This window comes from Electrophorus electricus, unplaced genomic scaffold (genome assembly GCF_041902795.1).
Source record: "Electrophorus electricus isolate QZ-2024a unplaced genomic scaffold, ASM4190279v1 Scaffold90, whole genome shotgun sequence".
Lineage (NCBI taxonomy): Eukaryota > Metazoa > Chordata > Actinopteri > Gymnotiformes > Gymnotidae > Electrophorus > Electrophorus electricus.
In genome coordinates this window covers 135,454-146,661 of record NW_027658807.1, presented here as the reverse complement: position 1 = coordinate 146,661, position 11,208 = coordinate 135,454, and the positions used below count along the sequence as shown (strand labels likewise).

The following is an 11,208-nucleotide window of genomic DNA, read 5'->3' as shown; positions in this document are numbered from 1 at the left end:
ACGAGCTGTGAAAATCAGAATAATTTATGTGATCTTAGCGCTGCAGTCGGGCTCTGTTTGCTAAGTTCAGTTAATTGCTTTAATTCGTTTTCTGGCATTTATTTGCACTTTTTGCCTTATGCAATTTTGCTACCAGTCTGGTAAACTGCTGTCCACTGTGTAGTGATTTCTGGAAGAAAGATATTTATCTGTGTGTATATCAGAAGTGTCGACGTTTGCCTTAAGGCTGTTTTGAGTTTCATATATGTTTTGAATTTCACAGATTCTGAAATCTTTAACATATCGGTAATGTATCAATCACTGTGCTTTTTGTATTCGTTGCAAACAAACGTATTTGTCATCATCTTTGAGGACTTTGAGACAACATTAATTCTTTTGTTGGAAGTGTCGATGGTCAAAGACTGGTTCTCTTGCAGCTAGTGTTGGAACTGTTACAGAATATTTTTAAAAGCCTTAATTAAAATTGTCCCGTGGAAGTGGAGAGGAAACCCAACTGAGTCACTGAGAGTCTGTAACGAAGCTGTTTTATTAAAATGCTCTTTGCACTTTAACTAATGTGTTTGCTTCCACTGGGTTTAATTGACCTCCGTCAAGAGTGTGGAAATCATGCCGCTCTGTTTATTAATGTTAATGGTAAGTGCACATACTGGATTTTTTTCTTATGTAATGCCCTTTTTATATTTAATGGAATTTTAAAAAATTGAAATGTTTAAGGGTATTTAATAACTATTAAGGCATTAATGAAGTATATTTAATAATTATTCAGTTACTATTTAAATTGTCAATCATTAATAAATCTTGAATTTGCACTGATAGGATTTAGATTTGGGAGTAGGTGTCCCATTCGTGAGGTAGCAGTGACGGTTTTTACCACTAGGCAAACCACGTAAAAAAGCCGTTTTTTTTTTTTTTTTACCAATACGCAAGAGAGCCCCCAGCCATAACTTTGCTTGGATCCCCAGAAATGCCAAATCCTATCAGTATTAGCGATGTTTGCATGTACACACACGCACTCAAACACTTCAGTAGCGGAGTAACGCACCCCTTACATTTAGATGAGCTACAAGATCATATGGCAATATGTTAAATCAATACAATACAAGGTATTTGCTTCAAAATGTATGGGACTCAGTGACACGCTGAAATAATGCTGACCAGTGGAAGGTAATTACTGTTTTACTGTACTAAAGAGTGCAAGTAGGTGTCCCTCCAGACATTTAGCTGGACGGGGAGCTGAAATACCCTATTGTCCAGCCTAAAACCGGACATCTGACCACCTTAGTTGAGATGAAAACAGCGGATATTAAATAACTATATTCAAAAAAGGTAAGAAAGTGCAGGTTGTGCTGCAGTGGAAAAAAAATCAGAAGAGATTTTGACGATCCAAACAATAGTCTGGATGTAGTTAAGTCTGGTTGTGCTTAAATTAAGCCATTAGTGCAGAAACACATATTGTAACTTAGTTTTAATTACGTTCATACATTAAGTTCATACATTACAATTAAACGGTTTTTTCCACACTGTTGTCGTCCTTTGGTAATGGTGAATTTAAGGAAAGATAATTAGGCGTACTAATGGCCCTTACATTTCAGATGTAATCATGTGCATGCGTTCTCTCGTTTAAGTCTGTTTGTTTGAGACTTCAGAGCTAGGCCAGTTAAGTATGCTACATGCTCCCTGTATGCTCTCGTGAAAAAATCCACAAAAAATACAAATGCCACCAAAATATGAACGATTACTGCAAATTGCTGTTTTTATGTCAGCGGCGCGACAGCAGGTGGCGATAACGGGCCCTTACGGTGCTCGCTTCGTCAAAGCGCCTCAATAGGACAGACTTAGTTAAGAGTGGGTGGGACAACCCAACGCAGTTTGTTTTCAGACTGGATACAATATGCAGGCAAGACTACTAATCCGGATCATGGAACGTAAATGAATGGAGACTAAAACAGTTATGAAACCAGAGTTAAATATTTAACAAAAATATATATTTGGAGAAGACAGGCAGCGTGAGTGTTTGAGATGGATTGGCCAGGTAACTCCGAGGTTAAGCTTTGGAAAAGGAATATAGATACATGATAGCTTTCTGGAATCAGTTGCGAGGCGATTTTAACCAGCAACAGATGCTATAAACTACGTTCACAGATCAACTCCGCTTAGGAATAACTACCAAGGAGAACCGTTTTTATTCAAGAAACAATTTCATAAAGGCTACTGAACAACACTGGAATGTGAAAAACGCCTAGACTGGATTTATTTGAGATTTAAAAAGAGTTTAAAAGGACAACTGTACCAGTATCTCTAAAAGTTTTTTTTATGTGGATATTATAAAAACCCTCAAACATGGGGAATCTAGAAAGTGTGGACGGGCAGTCTGAAATAAAACACCATATAATGCCATTAAAAGTTCCAATGCCTGATCCAGCGGAGCTTGAAGAACGGTTTGCTATAGTTTTGGTGAGTATAATAAACACTTTTGCATGGGGATAATTGTTATTTTCGTTTTATAAAATGGCTTTATATATATATATATATATATATATATATATATATATATATATAGAGAGAGAGAGAGAGAGAGAGAGAGAGAGAGAGAGTTTTTATACGTATGTTCTGACAGCTGAAGGCTCAAAAATTAAGAAATATCAACAAATTGCTGTTGTTTCAAAATCAGGCTTCCTCGTAAATGTAAAGTTGCCATCAACATAACTCATTCTTCGGCCCTACCTTAATAACCTTTATATCTTAAACTGTGTACCTCGGGACACCCCCCCCCCCCCGCGCGTACACACACACACGCACACACACTTCTCACTGCCCCCCTTAGTACATAGATTTCCAGTACATTGCGAGGCTTTCTACGTACAAAACCTAATCTCACTGTCGCATGCTATACCATACAAACTGGAGTGGGATGTTACACCATACAAACTGGAGTGGGAGACTTTGGGGTCATTGTAAAATTTCCTAGTACTTTCACACGCAGTGAAACATTTTCTGAATTCCCCTAACACTCCCACGCATGAGAGATCGTGAAAGAAGCGCCCCCTACTTTCTTCGTCTATCGTCCGTCTAACAAGCGCGGTCGATTGTTAAGGTATCAGTAACTGTGGTATGTAGTCTAACACGCACCAGCGAACATAATTCCACGCCTGGAGGCAAGCGTGTATGTTTATGTAATGTGATGCATAATGTTGACTACAGGAGGCGTCTGGAAACAATTAAGCTAAATTTGAGCGTCAGAAGCATTAACTTGATTGTACATCACAGTACTGCCGCTCTGCTGATGGCTGTCAAAAAGCAGCTTTTTAAATATAACACTTGCTAATTGACACAAATTAAGTTCCAGTGTCATATGATCCATCAATAAAATGTCCCCTTTACTGTTTGCTGCTTAAGCTGCATCAAAGCAATCTCCTCCATTTTAGTATTTTAATTTTTTTTGGTGACATCGTTTTTAATGGTGACATCGTTTATGAGCTGAGCGTTCCTTCATTGCTGTTTTATTGACCTTCTGTAAGTGGGTTTCTGCACCAGACCACTCTGACTCCATCCCTGGGAGCTTGTGGTTGGAAAGACTGACCTGTTCACTGTGGAATAGAGAGGCGGTCCTCGACGCCTTTTCACTGGCCTCCTGATGTTCCTTTTCCGAGCTTTGCGCTCATGGGAAAGTGACAAGGGCGAGCTCTTATCAGCCGCTAGCGTTGGCCAGACCATGGCCGCACATCGGCAAACAGGATCACATCAAAGTCGTGCTCTCAGTAAGATCCTTCGGCTCAGAAAAAAACTGTCTGAGAGTAACTGACACCCTTGGAACAAAGCTTCCTTAGGAGCAGTAATCTATGTAGGTCTGCGTTTAGATTTCCCTTATACAATCTTTTTCTATAATAGCTTGTGTTACAGTTATTTTCTTTGACAGTTAGCCATTACCTGTGACAGCATCCTGCCAGCAAGTCACATCTTAGTCCCTTCATTAACCCTGCAATAAACTTGTGCAGTTTGTGTGAGGTAGTGCTGTCTCCTCCCTCAGACACTAAATGGCGGTGCTTTATGATGTCATGTGCACTCTCATTGCCAGTATAGTAATATCTATGTACTAATGACTTAAACAGTAGTCTAGCGGAGGGAAACTCTGTGTGTGCACATGGGCATGTGTGAGCGAATCTAGCCACAGATCCTGGCAAGGGCCAAGGCGCCCGGGTGGACACGCGATACGTCATGTGCTTCTCTAATAAAATGGTTCAAATTTAACAGAATACATATGCTTTCTACATCATTTCCTTCCTTTCACTGTTGTCTGGTTCTGTAACTGAAGAGGCACCTTTTGTCCCCTGTGCGTGGATCTAGCAACAGGTATGGCTGATGTTCAGTGATCTGAGTGTTGGTGCTGCAGGAGTCTCTGAGTGTTGCCCTGGCCCACCTATGCAGGGCTGCCTGAGGACTGCCTGAAAGGTTGTTTGTAGCTTATGGATTTCCACAGTGCTGACATTTAAAGGTAGACTGGTCGATGAAACTGCCCAATCCCAATAGATTTTGACTGGCTGCTCCTGGGGCTAGCATGTGTTTGAATCTGAAGTTTGGTTTGCCAGCTAAACTTCTCCATTTGACAGAGTCTGGAGAATTGGTCATAGTTTTGCAAAGATGCAGTGATGGAGCTGAATCCCGTGTGTGTGTGTGTAATATCTTCTTTCAAAGTGCCTCTGCTCAATTGCACTGCGGTGGATTCCTGTGGTCTGCTCTCACTGCAGGCCACGGGAGAGGGAAAATTCCCTTTGAACTGGCTGTCTGCCTCTGCTCTATGCCTTAATGACTTTACCAACACTTTTAGTGCATGCATTATAAGGGAATATATGATTCTGTATTGTTTGTTTTTTAATAACTGTGACTGTTTTTTTGAATGAATCACTGTTTGTACATTTACATTGTATATTTACCTTATATCTATACATCTATATACCTTTTATATATATATATATATATAAATGGAGGCATAAATGTAACCTAAATGTGCCAGTTCAGGTTTCTTATCAATACTATAAGCCACATAGTATTCTTTTTTTCTTAAGTGTGTGTGTATGTGTGTGTGTGCGCGTGTGTGTGTGAATCACTCTGGCTTGCATGTGGCTGGTGAAACAGATGGAGGAGATGAGCTGACCCTTCACTGTTTGTCTCCCTGACCCTTGAACATGATGTTGGCGTCAGAGTGTTTGGGAGATGTCATTTTTCCGGAAATGATGCTGCTAGGCTAGGTGCCATCTTTATGGAGCATTGGGGCTGAGTATCTCTCACAGGGGTGGGCCTGTCTGTGCTGCTGTGGTTTTAAAGAGCTGGCAGGTGGGGTGGAACCAGCCTATTTGTTTGTTATGCCACACACCGGAGCTTCCCTCCCAGCAGCCAGATCACGGTGGTGGAAACACTTAAGCTGCATCCTCTCATCTCATATATGCACACACACACACACACACACGCACGCACACGCACACGCACGCACACAGAGTTTAAGAGAGTTTACGTCTGAGTATGGAAGGTCTTTGAGCATGGCGCCATGCTAATCTCAGGTGTTATAGAGCTCGTCTCACAATGCTAGGAAAGTTTGTTTCAGAGTATCTCAGTGAATTTTGTAGTTTTCTTTTAATCAGCCATTTTAAGACATATCAGTGTCTGTATTTCTTTGTTTGATTGTATGTAGTACTGTTTATTATTAACAAACTACATCTCATCATGGGTGGTCCTGGACAAGATATGTAAGCGGTGCATCATGAGATGAAAGAGTGGATCCACACCTGCTTTTGCTCATGTATGGATTAGAGTAGGCATGCGGGCGTGTGTGTCTAGGTTGCCCTGGTGCAGCTGTGTTTCCTTGCGAGCACAATCGATGCTTTATCGGTGTGTTGTTTCAAGTACTGCACCTCATACCCTTCCAGCCATTTGTGCTTCCTGCTTCTCTTCACTCTTCACAGAAATCCCTGCAAAACCTTTGGAAATACTAACAGACACCAGACAAATGCACGCTGATTTACATGCGCAAAAGAAACGGACAAGCGAAAGTGGTCTGTTATGGCTTTCTGCGCAATAACATCGTTACGTAATTAAGAACATCCGCTTTTTCGCACTTGCATCCTTTATCGCTTTTTCCCGGCACGCTTATTTTCCCTTTTGCACACCCCAGCTTTACATCTTTCTGTGTCTTTTGGTTGATCAGTAGAGCGTCACCACTTCTCACAGACGGAACATTTGTTGTTGTCCTGTAGAGTGATTTTTACCATGGCAGTCCACGACTGGTGGATCCTCGCACTCTACTGTGGGTTTCTGCTGATATTCTCGCTTTCATACAGGCATGTTGTAGAGATGTTACTAGTGCAAACAAAACAATCTTTGCGTACCTCTTTTCATAGTTGTCTCCTGGGAACACTGTTGGATACCCAGAAATATCCTTTAGCTTCTCAGTCCTAAAGATTTATACTTGTTTGTTAGGATAAAAACAATAAATATTTTTAAAAGCCATAGAACATCCTTCACCAGGACACAACAAGCTAAATTTATTAGTTATTGTTTGCACTTTGGTGTGTAAATGCCATTCTGGGTTTATCCTCTAAGACCCTGTGGTCTGCTAGTCTCCTGTATGGAATCCTGAGAGGACAAACAGGACATCCTCCTCTCCAGAAAGTTCCACAGTACCTGAATCATCACCAATTCCATTAACAACCTGTTTACATTTGATTCCACATGCTTCGCATACTTAGAACACAATTACTTTTGTGAGGTGTTGTGACGTGTTGACCAAAAAAATGACCAAAAATGATCCCAATCACAACCATTATAATGTGGTTTTATTAAGAGGCATTTAAAAGTGACACACTTTTGGAACATTCAAGTAATTTATATGTTGTGGGTTCTGCTAATGATCAGCTGAAAGGGAACCTGCGACATGACTGTTTTAGGGCCTTCTAGATTTATTGTTCTCACATCTGGCACCCGCATCCCAACCTTGAGTAGTTGACATGCCTGTGAGGGGGCCCTGTAGGAGTCCGGCTTCAAAGCAACCTCAGCGCTAATTGCTGCGGCCTTCAAACGAGGACTTGCATGGCCTCCTCTCTGGGGAGCAGCGGGTGGAGGCTGACCGTGCCCTACATCACAGAGTGGGTTTGTAAACAAGGAAGAGCCTTTGCTTTGGAAAAAGGTAATCTAACTGCAGACTCTTTCCAGGAGAAAATAAAAGTTGTTTAGTAGGCAGGCAGTTTTAAATGTTTACCCAATGGTGATCGTCATTTTTATTCAGTACTGCAACCAGACTTGCACAACAAAACTAAAACTTTCTACCTTTGCAGTGCTTTGACTAAAAACACTGAATGTGCTTGGGGACAGAGGACGACACCAAAGACCCAGCATAGTGTATCAAGGGTCTACTGAACTCGTGGTGTGGAGAGGCAGCCGCTCCCCAGAATTTAGTTCTTGTGTCCAATCGAACACCTTCAGCATCAGTATCAATGTCCATCCTCTCCTTTACTCATGATGACTTTGTGCAGTGTGGAGACTGTCTGAGCCACCAGTGGCACTTTGGCTTTCTAGACACATCACTGCAACCATGCACTTGAACAGTTTGTAATGGCTAAGAAGGGCACAGGGATTTGGAGGGTCACTGTGGAGATATTAACAGCTTTTCAGTAGTGATTTTGAGCGTTTGGAGAGAATGACAGTTTTCAGTCACATACATTGTGGTTCTGATAGATTGTAAGTCTACAAAACCCCTGCCACATTACTCAAGCATGCAGGTAGTGTGCCACTAATTGTGGTGTGTGTTGGGAAAATGAGTCAACAGAAACTAACAGAGAGAATCTGTTGGTAGTGAGGTGCTTCATTTAGTTTATTTTAGTTTATTAACCAAAAACAAGCGAAACTCAGCTTCAAGTTGAATAAAGTTTTACTTCTCCCTCTTCTTTGTTTTCTTATCTCAAAACAAATTGGTGAATGTATTTTGATTTACTTCGCTTATTAGGGGTAACTTAAAAGAAAAATTCTAGTATTAGCACTTAATGGATTTTGAATGGATGAATGTACATGTCATCACTCAAAATGTGTCAATTCTTTGACACGACATCACTTAAGTTTAAGTATGTGGTCATTTAACAGAGATTAGCATTGAAGTGTGAGTGGTCCTGTGGTCATTCATTGCGGAAATCGTTTGTGTGTCTTGTGTAAACAAGGAGTGGGGGGCAGGGCTTCAGCACACCAGCACCACCCACCGCCTGCTACTCGGCCTCCCTGCTGCACCTCCTCTCTGCAGGGGAGATGCAGGAGGCCTTTGTGGGTGCCATTGCTTTGTTGTGATTGCCTGGGTCAGGTTTCGGTGTTAAAGCCGCTAGATCAGGTGTCGTTGTGATGAAAGGCGCACAGTTTTTTTCTCACACTTCCACATTTGATAGGATCGGGAGCAGGAGGCCAGCCTGAGAACAGGGGACACCTCTAGTCCTGCATCTCACCAGTGACTGTTTCTGTGTCAATGCCCAAACAAGCACTTGGAGGCCCAGATCCAGTCATCGGTGAGAAACAATGTCGTTGTGTTAAAAGTTGGGTAAAGGAAGCCCATGTGGTCAAATGGATACTGGTGACAACTTGTGTCCTGTATTTCTTATGTGACCTGCAGCAAAGAATAATGGGAACAATAGATTTAGAAAGCCGGTTGACTTGGTTGTGTGAGGTTTCCTGGAGCTTAGTAATTTCCCTTTACATGCTTTTTTTTGTTGTTGAGAGTTTCCCATAGTGACGTCTCTTGTGGCCATTTCCCTAAACGAAACCCCTCTTAGTATAGATCACAGTCACAGCTGCAGGTTTCTCAAAACTAGTCCAAAACAGGACCCAAACCCCACCCTGGCTATAATATCTTAACTGACCCAAAATCAGTTGGTAGGTGTATTATGTGCCTACAGGGCTTTGTCTTTCCCTCAGGAGGGGGGTAAGTCTTCTCAGAGTCTGCGCCTGTTGGAACAGTACTTGGTAAAGGAGGTTTGTTTTGAGCCATTTCCAGATGTCTTTGGCACATAGAGAGTGGCCCAGTCTCACTGAACTGCATTTGTTTTTTTCATTGGATGTATCCAAGATATGCTGAGTAAAAAAATTCACAGTGAAAATATAGTCTGCCTGCTGCTCAGCTATGTCCTGCTGATTTCCCACTGTGGCTTTGATTCCAAAAGGGCTTGTTCAATTGACTTCGTCTTTGTTATTCACTGTGTAATATCTAGCTTTCTAAATCAATAGGAAGCTGGACTTTACCATAACGCAAAAAACCCCATTGTGACGTTAGACAATTGTTTGCTCATATTCACGAGAAAAGTAAATTGAGTAATGTTCCCTTCTCCCTGAAGCCACTCTTAACTATGAGTCTGTAAAACAGGATCTCACCCGGTGTGCATCCCAGACAGAATGTCTCTCCTCCTGTCCTGATCAGACCCTGTGTCCACTCTGTCAGAGTGCATTCCTCCACAGCTGTGTTTTTACACTCAGTGCCTAGGGCCTTTTCAGTGGACTCACAGCAGTCAGCCAGACCAGGCTGCCGTTGTGGGTCTGGAGCTCCCACCTGCTCCCACCCACTCCACTTACACATGCTAGATCCATCGAGAGAATCTGAGATCCAGATCCCAGAACAACCCCTCTTGGCATTTCTCCCTAGTCTCATTGTATCATGTTTACAACGAGAGATGCTGTCTGTAATTGTTGGGGAACTGAGACACAGCATGGATCCTACGTGGAGACTTGGTAATCAGGAAGCAGGATTTTTTTTGTTTTTGGATAGAACATTGTATGATTTTAGGCCATGGATCTGAGATGCTTTCGCAGTGGTTTGTGTTGGAAGTCTCCAAATGTCCGGGCATGGGTCACGGGAGCAGGCGCTTGAGCAGTGCGTGGATGGTGCCCTAGTTTGTATTGGTTGTGTTCCTAAATGCAGCATGGAGTTGCTTACTGAAATTAACTCCCCTTGGCCTCGCAGAAACAATATAAAGCCTAAAAAGGCTTGAGGAATGGACTGCCTGTTTTAGAAATGTTATAACTAGATTGGTGGTTTTGTGGTTTGTACTGTACTACAAACCAAATTAGGAAAGAGAATGAGTGTGATAATGCTATGATTCTGTATTTATCAGTTTCTGTATGATTTTCCTTTAGCCTGTATTATTTCAATCCATTATTGTTAGTGTATGAAAAAGATTATGGTAAACTTTATTTCTTGGTTTCTTTGCAAGTTGTAAATACATGTGTCATTAATTGCAGACTATTCTTCAGTCAAGCTTGTCCTCGTATGACTACGCTCTGTTCCCTGAATCCTGCTGCCACTCTCTTCTCGTTCTCTGTGTCTCTCCTCTGTGTGTCATACCATCGGACACCCAGCACACACTCGAGCTACTGTTCTCTAGTACATGTTCCACTTTTATACGAACAGCACTGTGGTGATTTACTCCTGTACTTGCCTCTGTGAACAGCCCACACTGGCTCTCCCATCATCTGCTTGGTTCTTCTAGCATTTCACACAATGCTGTTTCACAATGTTGTTTTATTTTGTTGTCATTCGCAAACTTCCCCGTTTTGTCTTCTCTTGCTCAGTTCTTTTCCATGCGTGTCAAGGGGGATTTCAAGAACCTCAAACCTTGACCCACTGTGGGAAAATTGAGATGATAAGTGAGGCAGAAAGGGATGATAACTATGGGTTGTCTGACATGTATCAGAATGATTTATTAGTCTAGAAGATAATTGTATTTCTGAAAATAAACTTTAGCCGCAATTAGTAGAACTACAGAAATGTGTATATATATTATTGACTGATTTTTTTAAAAATCTTTCTTCACTCACCATCCTTTGAGCAAAAGCACCATGAGCTGACTACTGTAATGATGAAATGTGCATCCACATGATACAATATAACAAACTTTGCCAAGAAGAAGACATACAGGTCATATCTTAATATAACAAATTTTCGATATTTACACCCAAATTTTGTTTTTATTGTTATAAACCTATTTTGAAGCTTTTGCCAAGGATTATCCAGTAATCTGGGGAACTTGCGTTTGTCCTCCATAGTCTATTGTTTGGCATCTACTGTTTGCCTACAAGATGGGTAAATGTCAAAATGGAATGGTGCTTTGTCATAGCAAAACAGTCTCTCTTTTCATGGACTGTGTTGAGATCAAACCACAGAAGCATTTTTTCTCCCTGATGTGGCTA

General features: G+C 41.6%; 1 protein-coding gene across 6 annotated transcripts in view; it reads left to right on the top strand.

Annotated features, from left to right (window-relative positions):
- The first annotated feature begins 1,865 nt into the window (after positions 1-1,865).
- The window catches only part of LOC145656760 (formin-like protein 3), a 32,363-nt gene continuing 23,020 nt past the window's right edge, over positions 1,866-11,208 (top strand). For 5 of the 6 annotated variants that reach the window (XR_014122354.1, XM_081709753.1, XM_081709752.1 and 2 more), the window contains exon 1: positions 1,866-2,454. Coding sequence is in view for 5 of the 6 variants with exons in the window: in XM_081709753.1 (XP_081565879.1) it covers positions 2,341-2,454 (114 nt within the window). In the remaining variant the exon portion in view is untranslated. The remainder of the gene's footprint in view (positions 2,455-11,208) is intronic. The other variant, XM_081709754.1, reaches the window with a different exon arrangement.